The sequence below is a fragment of the Tursiops truncatus genome, chromosome 4 (assembly GCF_011762595.2).
Source record: "Tursiops truncatus isolate mTurTru1 chromosome 4, mTurTru1.mat.Y, whole genome shotgun sequence".
NCBI classification, from domain to species: Eukaryota; Metazoa; Chordata; class Mammalia; order Artiodactyla; family Delphinidae; genus Tursiops; species Tursiops truncatus.
In genome coordinates, this window is record NC_047037.1 from 17816921 (window position 1) to 17840981 (window position 24061).

General features: G+C 37.3%; 1 protein-coding gene across 3 annotated transcripts in view; it reads right to left on the reverse strand.

The window, feature by feature from the left end:
• Positions 1-11893: 11893 nt before the first annotated feature.
• The window catches only part of TSC22D2 (TSC22 domain family member 2), a 56576-nt gene continuing 44408 nt past the window's right edge, over positions 11894-24061 (reverse strand). For 2 of the 3 annotated variants that reach the window (XM_019934343.3, XM_019934342.3), the window contains 2 exons: positions 20516-20567; positions 11894-19490 (listed from right to left, as the gene is read on the reverse strand). In XM_019934343.3, the coding sequence (XP_019789902.1) occupies positions 19230-19490; positions 20516-20567 (313 nt within the window). In that variant the 3' untranslated portion in view covers positions 11894-19229. The remainder of the gene's footprint in view (positions 19491-20515; positions 20568-24061) is intronic. The other variant, XR_004526262.2, reaches the window with a different exon arrangement.

The following is a 24061-nucleotide window of genomic DNA, read 5'->3' on the forward strand; positions in this document are numbered from 1 at the left end:
TAGTCTTTATTTTAAAGTCTATTTTGTCTGATATGAGAATTGTTACTCCAGCTTTCTTTTGGTTTCCATTTGCATGAAATATCTTTTTCTATCCCCTTACTTTCAGTCTGTATATGTCTCTAGGTCTGAAGTGGGTCTCTTGTAGACAGCAAATATATGGGTCTTGTCTTTGTATCCATTCAGCCAATCTGTGTCTTTTGGTGGGAGCATTTAGTCCATTTACATTTAAGGTAATTATCGATATGTGTGTTCCTATTCCCATTTTCTTAATTGTTTTGGGTTCGTTATTGTAGGTCTTTTCCTTCTCTTGTGTTTCTTGCCTAGAGAAGTTCCTTTAGCAGTTGTTGTAGAGCTGGTTTGGTGGTGCTGAACTCTCTCAGCTTTTGCTTGTCTGTAAAGGTTTTAATTTATCCATAAAATCTGAATGACATCCTTGCTGGGTAGAGTAATCTTGGTTGCAGGTTTTTCTCCTTCATCACTTTAAATATGTCCTGCCAGTCCCTTCTGGCTTGCAGAGTTTCTGCTGAAAGATCAGCTGTTAACCTTATGGGGATTCCCTTTTGTGTTATTGGTTGTTTTTCCCTTGCTGCTTTTAATATGTTTTCTTTGTATTTAATTTTTGACAGTTTGATTAATATGTGTCTTGGCATATTTCTCATTGGATTTATCCTGTATGGGACTCTCTGTGCTTCCTGGACTTCCTCTCCCATATTAGGGAAGTTTTCAACTATAATCTCTTCAAATATTTTCTCAGTCCCTTTCTTTTTCTCTTCTTCTTCTGGAACCCCTATAATTCGAATGTTGGTGCATTTAATGTTGTCCCAGAGGTCTCTGAGACTGTCCTCAGTTCTTTTCATTCTTTTTTCTTTATTCTGCTCTGCAGTAGTTATTTCCACTATTTTATCTTCCAGGTCACGTATCCGTTCTTCTGCCTCAGTTATTCTGCTATTGATCCCATCTAGAGTATTTTTCACTTCATTTATTGTGTTGTTCATCATTGTTTGTTTCATCTTTAGTTCTTCTAGGTCCTTGTTAAATGTTTCTTGCATTTTGTCTATTCTATTTCCAAGATTTTGGATCATCTTTACTATCATTATTCTGAATTCTTTTTCTGGTAGACTGCCTACCTATTTCCTCTTCATTTGTTAGGTCTGGTCGGTTTTTATCTTGCTCCTTCATCTGCTGTGTGTTTTTCTGTCTTCTCATTTTGCTTATCTTACTGTGTTTGGGGTCTCCTTTTTGCAGACTGCAGGTTCATAGTTCCCGTTGTTTTTGGTGTCTGTCCCCAGTGGCTAAGGTTGGTTCAGTGGGTTGTGTAGGCTTCCTGGTGGAGGGGACTAGTGCCTGTGTTCTGGTGGATGAGGCTGGATCTTGTCTTTCTGGTGGGCAGGTCCACGTCTGGTGGTGTGTTTTGGGGTGTCTGTGGACGTAGTATGATTTGGGGCAGCCTCTCTGCTAATGGGTGTGGTTGTGTTCCTGTCTTGCTAGTTGTTTGGCATAGGATGTCCAGCACTGTAGCTTGCTGGTCGTTGAGTGAAGCTGGGTGCTGGTGTTGATATGGAGATCTCTGGGAGATTTTCGCCGTTTGATATTATGTGGAGCTGGGAGGTCTCTTGTGGTCCAGTGTCCTGAAGTTGGCTCTCCCACCTCAGAGGCACAGCACTAACTCCTGGCTGCAGCACCAAGAGCCTTTCATCCACACAGCTCAGAAGAAAAGGGAGAAAAAGTAGAAAGAAAGAATTAGTAGAAGTAGAAAGAAAGAAAGAAAGAAGGAAAGAAAGAAAGAAAGAAAGAAAGAAAGAAAGAAAGAAAGAAGGGAGGGAGGGAGGGAGGGAGGAAGGAAAAAAAGAAAGAAGATAAAGTAAAATAAAATAAAGTAAGATAAAATATAATAAAGTTATTAAAATAAAAAAATAATTATAGAGAAAAAAACCCCAAAAAACAAAAAACAATAAAACGGACGGATAGACCCCTGGGACAAATGGTGGAAGCAAAGCTATACAGACAAACTCTCACACAGAAGCATACACATACACACAAAAAGAGGAAAAGGGGAAAAAAGCATAAATCTTGCTGTCAAAGTCCACCTTCTTAATTTGGGATGATTCGTTGTCTATTCATGTATTCCACAGATGCAGGGTACATCAAGTTGATTGTGGAGTTTTAATCCGCTGCTTCTGAGGCTGCTGGGAGAGATTTCCCTTTCTCTTCTTTGTTCGCACGGCTCCCGGGGCTCAGCTTTGGATTTGGCCCCGCCTCTGCGTGTAGGTCTCCGGAGGGCGTCTGTTCTTCGCTCAGACAGGACGGGGTTAAAGGAGCCGCTGATCCGGGGCCTCTGGCTCACTCAGGCCGCGGGGGAGGGAGGGGCATGGAGTGCGGGTCGAGCCTGCGGCGGCAGAGGCCGGCGTGACGTTGCACCAGCCTGAGGCGCGCAGTGAGCTCTCCCGGGGATGTTGTCCCTGTATCCCGGGAACCTGGCAGTGGTGGGCTGCACAGGCTCCCCGGAAGTGGGGTGTGGATAGTGACCTGTGCTCGCACACAGGCTTCTTGGTGGCGGCAGCAGCAGCCTTAGCGTCTCATGCCCGTCTCTGGGGTCCACGCTTTTAGCCGCGGCTCGCGCCCGTCTCTGGAGCTCCTTTAAGCAGCGCTCTTAATCCCCTCTCCTCGCGCACCAGGAAACAAAGAGGCAAGAAAAAGTCTCTTGCCTCTTCCGCAGGTCCAGACTTTTCCCTGACTCCCTTCCGGCTAGGCGTGGCGCACTAACCCCTTCAGGCTGTGTTCACGCTGCCAGCCCCAGTCCTCTCTCTGCGCTCCAACCGAAGCCCGAGCCTCAACTCCCAGCCCCGCCCGCCCCGGCGGGTGAGCAGACAAGCCTCTCGGGCTGGTGAGTGCCGGTCGGCCCTGACCCTCTGTGCGGGAATCTCTCCGCTTTGCCTTCTACACCCCTGTTGCTGTGCTCTCCTCCGCGGCTCCGAAGCTTCCCCCTCCGCCACCCGCAGTCTCTGCCCGCGAAGGGGGTTCCTAGTGTGTGGAAACATTTCCTCCTTCACAGCTCCCTCCCATGGTGCAGGTCCCGTCCCTATCCTTTTGTCTCTGTTTATTCTTTTTTCTTTTGCCCTACCCAGGTACGTGGGGGGTTTCTTGCCTTTTGGGAGGTCTGAGGTCTTCTGCCAGCGTTCAGTAGGTGTTCTGTACGAGTTGTTCCACGTGTAGATGTATTTCTGGTGTATCTGTGGGGAGGAAGGTGATTTCCGCGTTTTACTCTTCCGCCATCTTCCCGGAAGTCCTCTAAGATCAATTTTCAGTTTTAAGGTATATAATACGGTATTGTTAACTATAGTCACCATGCTGTACATTAGATTCTCTGAACTTATTCATCTTGACAACTGAGAAATTTGAGTAATGGGCCTATACAGGTTTTAGTTTTGGATAAACTTGTAAATTTTCAAAATTAAAAAAAATTGGATTTCTACCAATGGCAATGATGGAGTAACAGACCGGATTATGAAACAACTGTTTCCAAACACTGGACAAAAAACAATGCAAAACTGTGATCCCTGACAAGAGGAAAACAAATGAGATGAGCCCTACAGTCACCCTAGATTTCTGCATAGAGGTAATTTCTAGTTCACTGCACAGGGAGGGAAAACTCAAATAGGGCACAGTAGTGTCACTGAATTGAGAAGACTGAGATGGGAGTTTGGGAAAGCCGAGGAGGTTGGAATTTACAGGGCAGAGTGCTGCAGAGGAAGGAGCTGAATGGAGACATAGCTCCAGAAAATTGCATAGGGTTCCCAGTGAGTATATTGCTCAATACCCAATTGTTCATGTATATGTAGGGTAAAATTATATGGGACTAGGCAAAGAACCACCAGAGGGTTGAAAGATGGACGTCTCAGAGCTTATTTGAATTTCAATCAGCCAGAGTGTGAAATCCTCAGTGAACACCCAGGCCTTCTGTAGAGTCCACACACACCTTTTAAGGAGTCACACCTTAAAAGCAGGGGCTAAACTAGCTCCAGAGGAACAGCTACTCTTGGGCTGCCCTTTCAAAAGGTTAAAAATCAGCCTCAGAAAGATTAAGCTTATCCTCAGCTTGCTTAACTAACTGTCAGAACAAAGTCTGACACTCTTTTAAGGAAGTCAACAAAATTCAGTAATCAAGAATGTAAAATTTACAATATCTAGCATCTAGTCAAATATTACTAGATGTGAAAAAGGAGGAAAATGTGACCCTTAATTAGGAGAAAAATAAGTAAATAGAAACAAACCCAGGGCTTCCCTGGTGGCACAATTGTTAAGAATCCGCCTGCCAATGCAGGCGACATGAGTTCGAGCCCTGGTCCGGGAAGGTCCCACTAAGCCCGAGTGCCACAACTACTGAGCCTGTGCTCTAGAGCCCACGAGCCACAACTACTGAGCCCGTGTGCCACAACTACTGAAGCCTGTGCACCTAGAGCCCATGCTCCACAACAAGAGAAGCCACTGCAATGAGAAGCCCGCGCACCGCAACGAAGAGTAGCCCCGCTTGCAAAACTAGAGAAAGCCCGCGCGCAGCAACGAAGACCCAACACAGCCAAAACTAAATAAATTAATTAATTTAAAAAAAAAGTGAATAAAAAAAAAAAGAATCAAACCCAGAAAGGATGAACAATGGAAATAGCAGGCAAGCACTTTAGCTATTACAAATATGCACAAGGATTGCCGAGAATGTTAATATAATGAAGAGGGAAATAGAAAATATAAAGGGCTTTTTTTTTTTTTAAGAAAAAAGGACGTCTACAAAAAAAGTCACAGGTAACAATATACTTAATCATGAAAGACTGAAAGTTTCTCCCCTATGATCAGAAATAAGACAAAGATATCCTCTTCTCTTCAACATTTTACTAGATGTTCTGGTCAGTGCAATAAATGAAATAATTAATTAATGGCATTCAGACTGTAAAAGAAGAAGTAAAACTGTCTGTATTTGCAGATGACATAGGCCTGTATGTAGAAAATCCTAAGAAACCCACCCACCTCCCAAACACATACACACACACTGCTAAAACTAATGAGTTCAACAAGGTTACAAGGTATAAGATCAATAAACAAAAATTAATTATATTTCTATATAGTAGAGAGCAATCTGAAATTGATCTTGAAAAAAATTCCATTCACAAAAGCCTCAGAAAGAGTAATTAGGAATAAATTTTTCAAGAGAAGCATAAGAACTGTACACTGAGAAGTACAAAATATTGGTAAGATGAAGATTTAAATAAATGGAGAGGAATTCCATGTTCATAGATGGTATTTCTCCCTAACTTGATCTACATGTTTAATAAAGCCCATCAAAATCTCATCAGACTTGTTTTTTGGGTAGAAATTGACAAACTGATTCTGAATTTTAAATGGAAATGTAAAGAACTCAGAATAGCCAAAATGATTTTTTTTAAAAAAAGAAGAAATTTGAGAACTTAAATTATCCTATTTTAAAACTTGCAAACAACAAGGTCCTATTGTATAGCACAGAGAACTATATTTAATATCCTATGATAAACCATAATGGAAAAGAATATATATGTAAAAAGAATGTATACATATGCATAATTGAATCATTTTGCTATACAGAGCAATTAACACATTATAAATCAACAATACAAGGATGGCCTTTGGAAAAAAAAAACTTGCTGTAAAGCTACAGAAATCGAGAGTACAGTACTTGCAAAAAGATAGATACATAGGTCGATGGAACAGAATTAAGGGTTATATTTACATTGTAAGGGTTTTACATCTATAGTCAACCAATTTTTGACTAAGATGCTGAGATTCTACAGGGAAAGGATAATGTTTTCAATTGGAATCCATATGCAAAAGGGTAAATTCAAGCTCTTACCTCTTACTATATACAAAAATTAAATCAAAATGGATCACTGACCTAAATATAAAAGCTAAATATATAAAAATTCTAGAAGAGAACAAAGGAGAAAATCTTCATGACTATGGGGTAGGCAAAGATTTCTTAGCTTAGACTGAAAGAACATGAAACATAAAAGAAAATTTTGATAAACTGTACTTCATCAAATTAAAATATTCTGCTCAAAATGAAAAGACAAGTCACAGGCTGGGAGAAAATATTTGCAATACCTATATCTAACAAAAGATTGTATACAGAATATACAAAGATATCTTACAACTTAAATGATAAGAAATCAAACAAGCTAGTAAAAATGGGCAAAAGATTTGCAGAGATACTTCACAAAAGATATATTCATGGCCAATAAACACATGAAAAGATGCTCAGCATCATTAGTTATAAGGGAAATGCAAATTAAAATCACAATGAAATACCACTACATACTTCTTTGAAGTCTAAAATTAAAGAGTGTCAGTACTAAGTCCTCTCAAGGATGTGGAGAACTGGAACGCTCAGTGAGAAAGTAAAACATGTAAACACTTTGGAAAACATTTTGCCGTTTTAAAAATCAAGAGAACTATATATTCACCATATGAAACATTCCTGGGTATTTATCCAAGAGAAATGGAAACAATATATCCGTACGAAGACTTCGACACAAATGTTCATGCAGCTTTATTCATAACAGCTCCAAATAGGAAGCAGCCCAATTACTCATTATCACTGAATGGATGCACTGTGTTGTATGCACTCAGTGATGCAAAGGAATGAATTACTGATAGAGCAACGCATATGAATTTCCAAAAACATTGCAATGAGCAAAAGAAACCAGGTTCAAAAGATTAATTCTGCATAACTCCATTTATATGAAGTTTAACATAACGGAAATCTAAAATTTCAAAAAACCAAAACCAAACCACAACAACAACAAAAACAACCTTCCTAAAACCCAAACAACAAGAAACAGCTCAGGGGCAGGGGATGGGTAGGACTCAACTGCAAGGGGACAGGAAGGAATTTTTATGGTGAGAGAACCACTCTTCATCTTGACTGTGGTTGTGGTTACATGACGATGTATACTTGTCAAAACTCATCAAACTCTTTATTTAAGAGGGTGTATTTTATTGTACAGGTTACACTTCAGTATAGTTGGTTAAAAGGTGTTAAAGTTAGAACTATTTTAAATGCTTTGAGTAGTCTCCCGGGAGCACCGAGATTCTCGCTATTTTTGCTTTTTTATCCACTCAGTTTTTCACCTGGAGGCATGTGGTTGTGTAGCTAAGTGGAATAGAGGGGAAGGGGTTGAAATAAAAGAAATATAGCCTTTTGATATCTTATCATTAGAATATCAATATATTTGGAGCCTAAAGGAAATCTGGGCTTTGGTGTTAGGGAACTGAGTTTCTGTTCTAATAACACATCAAATAGCTGTAGTTAATAATACTGTAATGCATATTTGCAAGTTACTAAGAGAGTAGTAGATCTTAAAAGTCATCATCACAAGAATAAAAATTTTGTAACTATGTATGGTGATGGGTGTTAACTAGACTTATTATGGTGGTAACTTTGCAATATATACAAATACTGAATCAGTGAAATATAATGTTATATATCAATTACAGCTCAATTAAAAATAAATAAAGAATCACATAAAAAGGTATTTTATGATGTTTGACTCCCACCATAAATAAATGAAGATGATTATTTACCATATCTGTGCTAGGTTTGATAGTTACTACTTATAAAATGCTTCTTTGTTGAAGAAGAGTATATTTAGTATGATCCCATTTATGTTTAGAAAACCCCACAAAATGTGTGTACGCATATGTATCTTAATTATATGCAGAGAAAACTGTTAGCAAAGATTAACTCTGCAGAGTGGGGTTGAGGATGAGTAGGGAGAGGGTATTTTGGCTTTTTTTTTTTTTTAAAGGTAAGCTTCTTCATTGGAATTTTTTTAATGAGTATGTGCTACATAAGAAAATTCACACTTCAAACAAATAAACAATAGTCAGCACCCCTCTGCTGCACTGAGGCTGAACAAATCAGCTATCAGTAAGCCGATTGCAGAGTGGTTGGTATTCTATGGATGGTGACTTACCTTTCTTCATCTAAGGAGGATATATCGTCATATATTGTTCATTTTACCCATCCCACGTGGCCATCTTTTGAATCACAGATGTGATCACAGAGCTGCCTCAATGAAATCAAATAGATGAATCAATGAATAGCAATAATTTGTGTAAATCTTCAACATAATTCGTTCTAGAAAAGTTTTTTCTTCCTGTGACCTCTAACTCACTTGAGTACAATGGGGAGAAAAACATGGGATATGGTTTTGCTCCAGAGCCTGGAATCCAGTTCTACCACTAACCAGATCTGAGATCTTGGGCAGATTACAAGCTCTCTGGATTCTCTAAACCTGTTTCCCTATCTGTCAAATGAGAAAAATATTTGCTTTCCCCAAACTTACAAGGATAGTTGTGAGGATCTAATGAGATAAAGGGGGGAAAAGATTTTGGAGGAGATGGTTTAACTTATCTAGGTGACCTCTATTATCATAGGTGCTATTCCCAGGTCCTAAAAATCACCCAATCTTTTCCTAGAGCTGTTGGTCAAGAAGTGATGAGGAAAGACAGCATGGCCTAGGAAGAGGAAAAAATGAAAACGAGAGTAAGCATTTACTGCATGCTCACTATGGGCCAGGTCCCAGTTAAGCAATGTACATATTTCATCTTGTTTTATCCTCACAACACACCTATGACTTGGTATCTCAGGCTACATTTACAGATCAGAAAACTCAAGAAGAAAGAATGTGTAACCTAAGTGCGAACCCTCATTCATTCATCCATTTAGTGATAGTATTAGGTACCAGGAGTACAACTGTGAATAAAAAAGCAGAAGACCCTGCTCTCACAGATCTTACCTTTGAGGGCAACCGGGTTTGAAGGTCCCCAGCTATCAAAGGCAAAGGAGGGATTCTCATTCAGTTATATACCAGTCAGCTTCTGGCTCTAAGCAATGGTACCCTCCTGCCCCACGTGTTTTGGACTATTTACTTTATGTCTCATATGTTGGTCCCAGAACCCTGATGTCCTTTCTCCTCCTCCCCTGAGACTCCTCCCCCTGTGCCAACATTCTTGAATATCCAGCGGTAGAAGACTCTGTTAACCAGTTTTTTTCTCCCAAGGTGTGATTATCTGAGCAGAGGAAACCTCCAGGAAAACTGCATTCCCAGATGAGTCAGCTGTCATCACAGCCATTACCTAATGCTGAACTGGATGGGTTCAGGAAGCTGCAGGCAGGGAAAAAGCCAAGACTCACAGGTTTGGAACTCAAGGCCGCTGGAAGCCAGGGACTGGCCGTGTTTCTGCAGCTGCTGCTGTTTTCACTTGTTCATTCTCTCTGGAGAGCAGGACAGGGTAGACTTCAAGAGTCCAATTTTTAAAAAGGCTGATATTCCTGGGAAGAGGTTCCTTCTCAATCTTTCCCAATGAGTGTTTACCAAGGACAGTCAACAGGGGGCAAGGTGGGGTGGGGAGAGGGGCGAGGAAGGTGGGCTGAAGAAAGGTAGATGGGAGGAGTGGTTACTAGGAGGTTCTTAAGCTCATGTCTCAACACTGAAGCCTTTTCTTGTGTCGGGGGCAAGACCATAAAAATGATAAAGAAGCTGATCTTCGAGAAGAGTCAAGACACGGTTAACGAAGGCGATAAATAGAACACTTGGGTACCAGTGTTTTGGATCTTCATTGCCTTGTTTAGAAGTAGTGCTGCATAAGCTAAGTGTTACCCATCCCATGCTGTGTTTCTTAGGAAACTTCCTGGCTTGTTGTCAGCTTGTAAGAGGAGTATCTCCAGTCTCCATTTGGCAGAGACTAAGCACACAATAATCCATTGCTCGTTTGTGTAACTCTTTACTCCCTGGATCCTCAGGGCACCCTGACCTGCTTTTTCTGGTTGCTGTTGCTGCTTCTGAACCAGCCCCGTCTCTGCCCAGATATAGGCTTCCTTCCCGCATTCCCTCAAGGTACTCTTGACTCAGAAGTTACTTCCAGACTCAGCTGTAAACAGACAAGTCTTCAGGTTGCCATTTCCCATCCTCAACTTTTTGGGGTTATTATTTCCTGGTTTCTCCCTACCAACACCTGAAATATACCATCCCAAATCAACTCACTTTATTTTCCCTTCCTTCTTCTCAGAATAAAATATCTAAGGAAGTCTTCCTCGATCACTCCTTATTTATTTTTATTCCTTTCTAGACACTCAGCTTATTATTTTGAAAACTGAGAAATAAAAGGAAAGAATTAAGTCCCTGTATTCCTTATACGAACTGTACCTCAGGGTCACTGAATAACTGAAAAGGGCAATTTTCTCTTTAGAGAAGTGTTTTGCTAATGAGTGAGAAGGAATGAGAGAATTAATAGGCTAATGGGTCTAGGTACTGCTTATCAAGGCTGCCGAAATCACAAAATAGAGACAGCCAGACTTTATGTGATGGAAGTATACACCACCACTGATGAATTAATCTTGACAAAATATGAACCCAAATCTGATTAAGCTCCTAGATCTTACTAATTTATTGGAAATACAGGGGTAGATGTCTCTACAAGAACGCAATCAGGAAAACTTGGACTTGGGGAAAGCTGCTGGACAAAAAACTCTGATTTTTAAAGAATTTCAAGAGAAAAAGAGGGGAGTGAGGAGTCTGTAGGTTAAAAGAGACTTAAAAGGCATACAAACCAATTGCAATGTATGGACATTATTTTGATTAGAATTCAAACAAATGCACTATGAAAAAATTTAAGACAAGTGGGGAAAACAGACATTAACTCTATTTTTAATGATATTAATGAATTATTGTCAATTTTGTAGTGGGATAATACTATTATGGTTATTTCTTTTTAAAAAGAAACCTTATGTTTTAGAAATGTTATATTTTAGAAATATGTTAAGTGTTACGATATCTTGAATTTCTTTCAATATAATCCAGAGGATCATGGGGGAAATGGGTGCAAGTGTAAATAATACAAGATTAGATAACTGTTTAAGCTGGGTGATAGGTATGTAGGAATTCATTATACTCTTTACTTTTGTACATAACTGAAAATTTCCACAAAACAATGATAAAAAAATGTAAGATAAACCACCGGAAGAATGGACATAGAATGTATAACTCCCAACCATTAGAGGAGATAAAAAATGAATAAGAAAACAATCAATTAAAAGACAGGAAAAGGGAAAAAAGGAGGGGGGGGGAATCTAAAAAGCATTTCAAGGAGAAAACACAAAACAAGATGGCAGAAATATATCCAAATGTACCAGTAATGATAATAGATGGGATCAGATAATTAATCTATTAAAAGACGGATTGGGGACTTCCCTGGTGGTCCAGTGGTTAGGACTCCACACTTCCACTGCAGGGGGCCCCGGTTTGATCCCTGGTCAGGGAACCAAGATCCTGCAAGCTGTGCAGAGCGGGCCCCACCTCCCCCGCCAAAAAAAAACCAAAAACAAAGACAGATTGGGTTAAAAAAAATTCAGCCATATATATATACAAGAGAAACCCCTACAAAAATGCAAAGGAGGAAAACGAAGAGGTAGAAAATATCTACTAGACTAAACAAGTGATAAGAAACTGAAATTAGGTCAAACAGTTCAATAAGATAAGAATGAAACGTATTGAATGGAATGACTGTAGTAGAAAAGTGACCATTGGTGACCATGACAAGAATGGTTGGGGTCACAATGGGGACCCCAACCAGATTGCATGTGACATGTGGTGAGCAGAAGAGAACGAAGTAGAAAGGCAGAAGGAACAGAAAAAGCAAGTGGAGGGGGCACATTCCCAGCCTCTGTGCGCACTGATGTGATGAAGCCAGAAGAGAGCCAAGTAGAAGGAATGGGAGAGAGGGGGATAAACAATCGTGGGGAGGAGAGAAGGCTGAAGATGATAAGATCCAGAGTACCACGGGAGACTTTAGCAGCGACAAGAAGAGAACACCTTCTATTTGATTTTATTTCTAATTTATTAATTTGTCATTACACAAACAATACATGAATGCATACTCAAAAACATCAGACATTACAGGTAAAGCTAATGCACTGCACCAAACTACTGTGAACAGTTTGGTTAGTACCCTTCCAGAGCTTCTCTGTACATTTTTATAATACACAATTAGGTACTTAAGATGTACACTATACAGTATTTGTGTATGTGAATGGATGTGGTATGTTTTTTAACATCAATGGTATCTTGTGGATTTCATGTATTGTCCTTCCATTTCCCCCTAAACTTTAAAAAAATTTAACATTGTATCTTAGAGATCATCTCATGTCAGTGCATGTAGGACTCTCCTTTTTCATTGATGCCTAGTATTTTATAACATGTACCATGCTCTGTCCCCTTGAGGCATATTTTGGTTTTTCCAATTTTATATTACAACCAAAGGTACAACAGTCATCATTATACAAGCCACCTTGTGAACAAAAATGTGTAAAGTGTGTTTCATTAAAAATTGGAATTATTGGGTCACAGGGCATGTGAATTTACCATTGTAATGGGTACCACTCAGCTGCCTTTAAAAGTGGCCATGCTAATTTATATGCTCACCAGCAATGTAGGATTCCTGTTTCCCCACACTCTTGATTCATATTTATCTTAAATACTTGCCAATTGGATCTGAGACAGTTTCTTGGGTTTTAATGTGCATTTCCCTTATTTTGCTAAAGTTGGGCATCTCTTCATAACCTATTTGTAAAACTTTTTGCTCAAGTGCGTTTTCACAAGGATATTTCTAAAAGGAGTATGTGACCAAAAAGCATAAGGCTCACTGCTAGTCTGGCTGGAATTTAATTTTTGTGAGTTAGAGATCTAAAATTGTTTTTCCCAAGTGGTTATGTGGTCTTAATACTAGTTGTTGAATAATCCATTCTTCCCTTATTGATTTGAAATGTCACTTTCATCATTTGCTCAATATATATTTGTGTTCGTTTCTGGATTCTCAGCTTTATCAGATTTAATTTTGGCATCAGGTACCTGAGTTATTCTTAACTTGGTTCATTGAACGGTAGCTGATTTTATCAGCCAAGATAATGAATGTATTCCTCATGAGACAGTCGATGATGTAATTCATAACACACAAATTCTATTCAATTAAATCAGTTCTGTTATCTACAAACAGAGTATTAAGAAATGTGTAAACTTCTCTTTAAGATTAGTTCTTTTTTTTTTAGGGGACACCTCACAGGCTAAACATAGAGATGGAATCCTTTTTACCAGCTCCCCTCTTTCTAGAAGTATTTGATGTTAAAGCTTTTTGGTGATTTAAAGTTTTTTCCTGGCAATGTCAAATGGTATCACGTGGCACGGCAATATTACTGTTCATTTATAAGAACCTTTCATTCAACAAATGATCTGAGGTCCACAAACGGTGACATATACTTTGTAAAAAACAATGTGACACTCTAGCTTTTACTTTTACATTGGACCATGAGCTCCTGGAGTGCACAAATCATGTCTCATTCATCTTTCTATCCCCAAACATCCAGTACAGGGTGCACACCCTGAACTGAAATAGAATTGAACTGCGTTTCAACAATGTTTCTATAAAATAAAAAATAAAACTCAAGCTTCTCAAAAACAAAACCTTTACTTCAGGGGCATCACGAAATTATACATATTTATTTTTTTCTGCCCATCTGATTAAATTTTATATATATATATATTTTTTTCTTTTTTAAAAGTAGGAACGCTAGATTTAGACACTGACCTGATAATCCATGCCCAAGTGTGAGAAAAATGTTCCTTTGCTGTTCGTGGACTTCCTCAGGTATGATCTATGTATAGGTATGTTGCTTGCCTGTTAAATGACAGTAAGAACTGTGATCTGGAAAACATTCTGGATTGCAGTGGGCAAGCATACTTTACAGTTGTTATACAGAAATATCTCAGACATGCAAAAGAAGGAAATAAAGAAGGTAAACTTAACTTTTTTTATAGGAAAGTAGAAGTGTGACATTTGCCGCACTTTAAAATTCAGTTATTTTTATGATGTGAGTTAGCACACCTTTTCCTTCCTTCTTTCAAAGGGGTAGCTTTGGCTTTCATGGGTAATGCCTTAGCCCATAAACTTCCTGCTCTGTTTTACAGCTCAACACAAGACATTATACTATGGGAAAATTCCCCAAACTACTTAAACTCTCAGTTCCCCTGGTGAGGAGAAGGAAAAATAAAGCTAGCTCACCACCCAAGTGTGGTGAACATATTCTGTGACCAAGTAAATTGTGCCAGTGCAAAATACCAGCTCCTTACCTTACCATTATCAATCCTGAAAGACTGTCTTGCTTTTCTTTTTGATGATTCTCTTAAAAAAAGAGGATGTCTCTGACCTTTAACTTACTTTGTATAGTGCCTCACTTAGCATTTTTATTTGTGAACACAGCACGTCCGCCTAATTGTAGACCACTAAGGAAATCGTTAAACTACACTTTACAGTAATCTCTCTACTGACGAAAGGAATACTTGCATTTAAAGAACAGATTTTACCATTAAAAATTCTGTGAACTGGTAGAGAAATATATGAAACAGGAATGCATACTGGAACTTCAAAAAGGGAAAAATAGGATGCAAATACACATCACTAAATAATACACTATTAGTATTGCTAGAAAATAAAAACATGGATTACCAGGCAGGAGGAGGTGGGAGAAAAGGTCCAGTTTTGTTTACGCAGGGGGCTTATAGGGCAGAAAGAAACCTTCTGAATTGTGTCAAAGAATGAAAGGTTAAAGCCTAGCAAAACCTGTTCTGACGGGCTGTCAATGTCTGCAGCGGGGCTAGAACCCGTATTATCCTTTCTTGGGAGGAAGGGCTAGCTCTGAGGGGCAGACTTTGAATTCATGCTTCTGGGCCATTCTAATCCTAATCCACTATAAAAGGACTAAATTTGGTTTACCTTTAGGGCTGGATTTACACAGAGGCATAAAGGGACAGCTAAGCCTCCTCTAGTCCCCCCTACCCCTTTGCTAAATTCTTGAAATTCCTTTAACAGGAAACAAAGGCTTTCGTTTCATAGAGATATATGGCTGTTGGAAGGAAAAGTCTTAAACTTTCTAAGACTTGGAGTTCTCTGATCTTTCCTTGGAGCAAGAAGTAACAGGTACCTGATGCTGGGAATGGAATGTTCACCGTGGAGAGAAAAATGGTACAGAAGAACTCAAGACAAACTTCCTTCATGAACCAAGATTGCCTATATAATTTTGCCTATCCATCATTTCTGTTCTGGTTTGTCTCTCCCAAATTATTTCTCAGTTTCTAGTTTTAGCTCTCCAACTACCTCTCATGTGCCACTGGAATGATTAATTTTTCTGAAATGCAATTCTGATTACAATCCCATTGCTTAAAATCATTCAATAAATCATTCCTGTTTTCCGAATTGATGCCAAACTACTCAGGTGAGTGAGACAGTCATTGCCTGCATGCCTCCTGTGGAACAGTTCTGTGGCTTCTCAAGGAGCTTTGCTTATGCTCTCCTTTAAGCCTCTGAGCACTTTTACTTTTGCGACCTTCAAGACTCACGTGTCACCTCCTTGAAGAAACCTTCCCTAACAAAGCCATCCTTGACTGTGTATAACAAGCCTTTATTATTGCATCATATCTATTCATTTGTCTATATCCTTAATTAAACTCTGAAACTTGAGGGCTGGGCTTTGTCCTTTTAAAGGATTATTGAAGAGAATTGAGTCATGTCACTAAATGCCTGCCACTGAGCTATAAATCTTCCTTTAAAATATGTGACTTCAGACCATCTTAGAAATTGGTTTCTAGAAAATTAGGTGGTATTTTATTTCTGGCTCTACAAGGATGAATTCTCATGAACAGGTATTTTGGTTACTTTAATTGGAAGGATACTGCGCCCACCCTCCCCACTTCCCGTTTTTTTAAACGTCCAGAAGTGACTATGGTTTGGAACTTGGAGAAATACTCTAATCTCTGACCTGTGACAATTCTTTGTGAATAATCGAAGTTTTAATTACCCATCGCTGAGGGCTTGATGGTAAAGCATTCCTGTTTTTATACTTATTTATGCTTAGCTCAGCACATCGGAAATATCCAGCTATTTTTGAACAAAAAATTATGAGAGGAACCATATATTTAATATCTCACAATCGCTCTATTTCTTGGGGGGAGGGAGGTGTATATCAAGCTATAAAATCACATTGTAGCTACTTGAAATGATTTTTCTTTGGGGAAAATTAGGTTTGTACTGAAGACACATTGCCGCATCAGAAATATTTTCTACCTATGATCTTGTGGTTGGTTGAAGTAAACCAACAGAACACTTATGTGGCACCTTGGTCTATGAGCATTTCACTGAGAAAATTACAGATGGCATTCATACAAGACTGTGCTCCCAAATTGGCATCTCAATAAATTAGTATTCCAGCTAACTAGAGACCCTAAATATCTGAGGAAAAACTGAAATTTACTTAAGATCCTAAACTAATCATTTGGAGGAATGCTTGATGTTGTTTTCAAATATACAGTATATCTGATGCTGAAATGCACATAGCTTTCCCACCCTTAAGTTTGTTCCTGACTTTGGATTGGGGGCATGCCTCATGAGAGTAGGTTTGGATGTACAGGCTTCCTTTCACAGCTATTTTTGGGGTTGTATGGTGGGGGATGGGTCATACAAGAGAAGCGGCGGTGGGGGGGGGGGAGTTGGGAAAGCAGAGGACAGGCACTACTATAGTTTTGCATTTTTTGAACATGGCACCAGTAGTTGAGTATCTTCTCATGTCATTAAGTTGAAAAGTTTTTTAAGGCTCGATGCATTTTGCCATCTTACTTTCTAGAAGTTCACAGGAAAGCTTGCCTTTCTACATTAGGTCCTGCTATTTAAAGGACAAATAATTTGTTAAATGTGAACTTGTATTTCTTAGGTTACTAGAGGGTGAAGCTTTAGAAACTGCCGTTTATTTCTTCTGTGAACTATTCATGTTTTCTCTTCTATTGTGATTTTTTAAAATGTAGAAGTAGTAATAATTGCTTTTAATTACCATTTAAAGCATATTAATCACTTCCTTTGTGACTATTACTTTAGCATTTATAATGTTTTTCTACCCCCAACACCAAAATTTATATTTTCACATAAACCCCAACCTTTTCTAATACATTTTTTTCCACCTGTATTATATATCACACTGTTCGCACTTGAGGGGTGCACCCGGTGAGCCTTTTGGTTAACATTCCAACGTGGAAGTTTCACTTTCTAGCTCACCTGGGATGGCTCTATTAAAAAATCTTACTTCGTATCTTTAGGTTGCTTCTTCAAGCCTAAGTACTTAGTTCCTTTAGTTAGTTCTATTAACATTAAAATTGTGTTTTTAGTGAATATATCCTGCAGCATAACTAGAATATAAAATAACTGGAAATCCCATGTACACTCTGATTTTATGCATTTAGTTTGTGACTTAAGTTTTAATTTTAGATAGATAAAGAACACTTATTTACCTTCTTTTAATGCAAAGACCTAACTATTGATTCTTATTAACTCCTGATTAGCTAGTTGGCTATAGATACAGAGCATGTTAATTTCTACAGGCACCTTTCTGAATTCAAGTAAAAGTTCTGGTAGACAAGGATTTCCTACTTAAATGTCATTGACATAATATGAATATTGAGTACAAATATTGCTCACCATTCTTGCATTCTTTAAATTATTTTACTTGGAAAATTTAAGAACCATCATTAAGTCATTAATAACATAGGTTTTCATTGAAGGAATATTTGGAACTCTGAAAATACAAATCTAATCAAATTAAATTTTGAACACATATGAGAGCCAAATATTTCAACAAAACTGCAGTTTAATTTCAGAAAATGTGTTAAAATATATATTTATACATCAATTTCTGACATATACTTAATGTGTTAGTATACACAAAATGATGCTTTCTCTTGAAACTGTATTTATGAAATGTACATTTTAATTTAAATACTCAGTATACACTGCACTTAATCTGCATGTTGCATTTATTAAATACATTAAAATCTGCAATGTAACAAAACGTTTTCTGCATACGAAATTCAAAACACCATTTTAAATGAACAAAAAGATGGCTCACTTCATTATTTTTTTTTTTTTTTTTTTTTTTTACAACTAGTGTATAGTACACTAGCTCAGCTCCACCATACTACCTGTTCGTTCTTTTTTATTTGACATTGTTCACAGACTAGTACATATTACAATAAGAGTGCTGGATAAAAACATGAGGTACGAAAGTGGTTCAAAGATTATAGGTCATGCAGATCATGCTAGACAGCAAAGAAAATTGTGACCGAGAGAACACTAAATAAAAATACATAAAGAATGTGCATTATAAAAAAAAAAACAAACAAAAAAAAACAAAACTCCATTACACAGCTTTGCTTCTTTGGTTACAAAGTAGGTTGAACAATTTCACAGCTTTTTATTCCCACCCGAAAAAAAAGTCATACGAAATGTCAAAAAGCAGAGGAATCGTGGCAATTTCTCTATTAGAAAGTAGAAACAAATGAACAAAGTTTTCTTCATCAAAATAGCCCAATTATTTATTATATCACAATAACTGGTGACTACCTGTACAGTTGCACTATGTTCTTCATACTTACACTATACAAAATTTACATTCAAGCTGGGTCTTTACTACTGAAAATAAATACCGAAGGTAAATTGCCATTAGTGTTAGAAATATGCCAGGATTCTTTTGTTCAATTATTGCCTAAACGTTTCGTCTATTAAATGCAATCCTGCCTTTCAATTCCTTTACTGATACTTATAATTATTCAAAAAAATTAAAAAAGTTCTGTGACATTGTTCATGTACATTATGAAAATAGCAGCCCTGTAATAAATAAAACACAAATAAATGAAAACTTATGTAGGCAAATGTTACTGATATTGAAAGAAAAGTGGCTCTTTAGATGAACTGTTATTTATAATGCGATAGGAAGGCTCAGGGTAAATCCATGGATAATAGGAAACATGGGAGAGCCACCAAAGCTCTTAAAAGACCCCACTCGTGCGCACCAGGTAAAATGCTAACTTTGCTCTCTTTAATACACCCCATCTATTATTCTCCTTGTGTACTGATGACATAAACTGGACATCAACAGCACTGCATGACATCTCAAAGAGAGGAAAAGCTCTTGTAGAATGATTGTCTAATACTGAAAAGGCCAAACACACAACTGAAGCATGGCTACTTGCTTTCGTATAAAGTGGAAAGAACACCAGTGGCACACAAGGATAGATTGCTTTCAGTTTTTTTCTTAATGAGGCAAGAAAGCTTTATGCTGAGGACACATTCGGCTGCTGCGGAGGCTGCGTTGGCTGCGGAGGCTGTGCTATCACTGCTTGCTGTTGAGAAGTGCTACCAGCATTGGCCTGTTGGGCTGGGAGTTGGGATAACTGATCATTGTTTGAAAGAGATTTTAACAGTGCATTTTCTCGTTCAAGTAAAGAGTTTCTTTCGACTAATTCTTTTATTTGTTCCTTTAGAACTTCCACTTCTTCTCTTACTGCATACATCAAATGGCTTTTCACCAGATCCTGTGAAGAACAAAATTAGGAATGTCAAAAAGAGTGAAACGGAAAGGAGTTGCTATTTGGCTCTAGCCTACCTGGTGCCTTATAAACATTAGGCAGTTTTATATTTATATAGTTTTATATATTTATATTTATACTATAAATATAGTTTATTTAAACTACATTTATATAGTTTTCCTGCTCTTGCTTTTAATGTTTCTACTGTTTCTTGATTGACACTAAGGAAGATGGGGTGGAAAAAATCTAGCTCCCAACTAGGGCAGCAAGCCCAGGATTTTATTTTCAAAGTTTGGAGTGATTTCAAAAAATACCAGCTCCTTAAATTGTCAATTAATATAAGATTAGAATTTAAAAAAAGGTTTAAAATCATATATTTAGACGTCAGACGAAGAGAACAAAGGATATTAAACTGTCTGATAATAAACTAGTTATAGTACTGCTTTAAGAGATGAAGTGACCTGCAATTTCCAACTTTAAAACCTCAGGATTAAAAAACAAAATAGTTTGAGACCAATGGCCTTTATTTATAATCTATCTATGGTTTTAATAACTTGAATCAAAATATTTTAAATAATATGAGTAGAATATCTTTAAGAAAACCAAAAAATTGATAGTAATAGCAGAAATCAGAATCAGAATCAACAGAAACAAGTCTATTTATTAAAGCTGAGTAAAAGAGTCACTGTAAATAACCAAAGGATGGAAAAGATTTCCAGCTGAAGTTTTCATTTTATTAGTCTTTTGTCTCTAAATTATTTTTGATGCTGAGATATTTAGGGGATCAAATGCATGTTGATTATGTATATTCCCCAAAATGGCATGAAATGTAACATGTTCAAGTAGGGGAAATATCTATTCCACTGGTGTTTATAGACTAAAAATTCTCAACATTCTAGCATTTTCAACCAAATCTCATTATCAAAAAATACACTTTGGTCATCTTGGTTTAAAGAAATTAGGTATTTGTTTTTTATAACTGATGAAACCCAACAATCTCTGAAATGAGAGGACTATAAATTTTTACTTACCATTGCTTGTTCTATTTTGTTGTCAATGGCTACACCACCTCCCCCAGATGCACTGGAAAAAATTAGAATATTTCATTAAATTATTCTAAAAAATGTAAGCTCCCTTCCAACTCTTAAAATAGTTGTGTTTTACTTAAAACCAAAAATAGTAATTTAAAATAGATTATTAGTCTATTCTCAGAATTTCATACTCAGAGCTCTCATTTTGAAAATGATCTCAATAAACAGATGGCTTGTAAAAATCTTTGTAGTTTCAATACTTCTAATTTGCCAATGACATATATATGCTACTTTAAAAAGTAACTCCCAATTCTATCCAGGAGTTCTCAATTCAGTGAACTTAAGATACATTTTGAATGAACAGTACCCCCTCCACATCTCTTCATTTACCAACTATATATTCTAATTGCCTTTCATGTAGAAATTCCAGTGGTTACTTATTGCATTAAATTCAGATGATGATTTTTCTACTACAGATTTTATATTTTAATGTCTGGTTTTTAAATTTTAAAAACTGGCTTGTAAAAATGATTCAGAGGGCTTTTGGGCAAGGAGTACTTGCAGGGTTGGTTAACAAGGAACTCAACATTCTGGCAGACCTGTATGCTTTGACTGTAGTTTACTAGCTGGCAAAAATCACCTACTAAGGTATGTGGTTTAGACCAATTTTTCCTAGAAATAATTGGAAATCGTCTAGCTGGTAAGTACATCCCAAGTTTAAATATCACCTTATCATTTCTGTGATAATGACACAGGAGGTTGAATAATTGTCCTCTTTGGCAGTTTATATTTTCCCATGTATGTAGTGAGGATCTATATCCTTTTCTTGGTGTTTTTGTAAACTTTAAAGAATAGTTATTAGATTTTCTTGTAAATATAAATCGGATATATTAATCTACTGTATCAATACAAAAAGAGGTCTTTAAACCACTTTTATACAAAACTTTTACTACATACTCTTCATTTAGTGTGTAGTGCTAAATTTAGGTGCTAATATATCTGAAGACTATTTTGCTTTGGATGATGTGGACCCTCAATGTTCTATCAGACTGAGCCTCAGAAATATCCTGTCTGATGTAGTGGTGCCTTTTTTTATTATAATCTAAGTAGATCTGGTTATAATCCTGGTTCTGCTACTCACTACCTATATGACCATCAGTAATCAACTATTTAACTTCCCTGGACCTCAGTTTCCTCATCTGTAAAATGAAGGGGCTGGTGTCAATGCCTCAGTGGACTTTGAACTTTTAAATCCTGAGTCAATGCGTGGAAAACACTAAGCTTGTTTATCTGTGCATTAAGCACATTAATTACAGCATACTACTTCACTTCTTGCTGCTGTTGCTAAGATGAAAAGGGGCTTCTGTATACCTAATAACTGGAAAGGATATATAGATCATTAATAAATACTTATATATGTTAGGCTTTAACTGCTTGTAGACAGCAAAGTATGGCTTCATGTAACTAAAAACTACAGAACTACATAAACTTTAATGTAAAGTTCAATTCAGACACCACATAGATAAATTCACCAAACACTGGTCATGATTTGGCAAAAAAGATAGTGATAGGCATTTAGATCAGAATTTGCCTGAGAATCCTAGATTATACTTTATTTTTTACTTCTATGTCAAGGAAAAAATGAAATAGTTTTAGTCATTTCATGACTTAAATACATTCAATTCTTTTAACACATCAGTTTTAAATAGGATATCTTAAATGCTAACTTTAACACCAGTTTTACATATTAATGAGCAAACAAAAAATCCAAATAAACCTCAAAAACCTTTAAAAAAGGTTTACTTCTTCTTCTTTTTTGATAATTAAAACAAAACCTAGTCAGTTTCCAAACCATTCCCTCAGCTAAGGAACAATAATTAGCATCCCATTCTTTGCTGATATAATAACCTCTAGTCCTGACTCAGATCTCTTTTACTGCTATGGAGGAACAGGTTTGCAAAGTATAAATGGATCATGTTGAAGATATGTTTCCCTTAAAAGGTATTACTATTCCAATTTTGTTAAACACTGTACTTTAACAGAATCAAATCAGTCACAGATACAATTACTATCACTATAGTCACCTTTGGCCACTCTGAAGGCTGTTATCAAGAATCCTACAACCTACTGCAGAGGTTCTCAAACTTTAGCATGTACCAGAGTCATCTAGATGTTTTATTAAAACACAGATTGCTGGGCTCCACCCTTCAGATTCAGTAGGTCTGGGGTCAGGCCCAGGAACCTGAATTTCTAACAAGTTTCCAGGTGATGCCAATTCTGCTGCCAGACAAATCATACTTTGAGAACCACTGGCTTAGAGATGAAAATTAGAAGAGTAATAATAAAAAAACCCTAACTACTTAAAAAATTTCTTAGCCTTGTATACAAAACCCTTTACGACCTTGACCTCAGCTTTCTATGGTCTCCTTTCCTCTCACACCCCATGTGGTATATTGTGTTATGGTCTTACATAGCTATTTGCAGTCTGTGGAACATATGTTCTCTCAGGTTTCCATGGCTTTGCAGAAACTGTTCCCTCAGCTGGAAATGCTCACAGTTCCAATTCATCTGGCTATCTTTAACTTGTTCCTTAAGATGCTCAGTGCCACCTCTTCTGCAACACCTTCTGATTTCCTAAGGTAGAACCAAATATTCCATCCCTTTTGTGGCCCACTAAAATCATCACAAACTTTTTATAGTGCATAACCAGGAAATTCTGGCTCCTCCATGTAATCACTGTGAATTCTAGGAAATTATTTTACCTTTCTAGACCTCATTTTATTTTTTTTAACCTAAAATAAGGATTATATACCCCAATCCACAAGACTCCTGTGAGGATTAAGTGAGTCTAAATAATACTACCACTGTTAACTCTATTAGACTGAGCTCCTTGAGGGAGGTGGCTTATCTTCTTCACCTCTGTGAAGAAGTGAACAGTGCTTGGCACATAGGAACTCAAATGCATACTGAAAGAGTCAATATGATAGTAATTGGATTAGAAACAATTACTGGTTCATGTTAGGAAGCCATTACATTTTTCTGAGTTTGAATAAATCAGTAGCTCTCCATGTGTGGTCCCTGGACCAGGAGCCATCATCAGCATCATCTGGGTACCTGTTAGAAATGTAAATATTCAGGTCTACTCAGACCTACTGAATTAGATACTTTTGAGGTGGGACCCAAGAAATCTATTTTAATAACTCCTCCAGGTGATTTGAAAGAAACTAAAGTTTGAGAACCACTGCCTTAAACAGCCTGATTTTTAATAGAGATACCAATATGGTAGTTTTAAATATAACCAAATAAGAGTGTATTCTATTTCAAGATCCCAGAACATGGTTTAAGAATATTGTTTCAATGAGGGAACCAAATTTTCCGTTGTGTTCAAAGTCAACATAGTGGTTTGGGCTTTATGCTCTTTTAAAATGAGAATGATCAGCTGAAGCAGAATGAATAATTTCCTTTCATTTGTTTCCCTGACCTAATGTTATAGTATTAGGCCTTGTTTTCTTTCTTATTATTGTATTCACCACGCTATAACCAGTT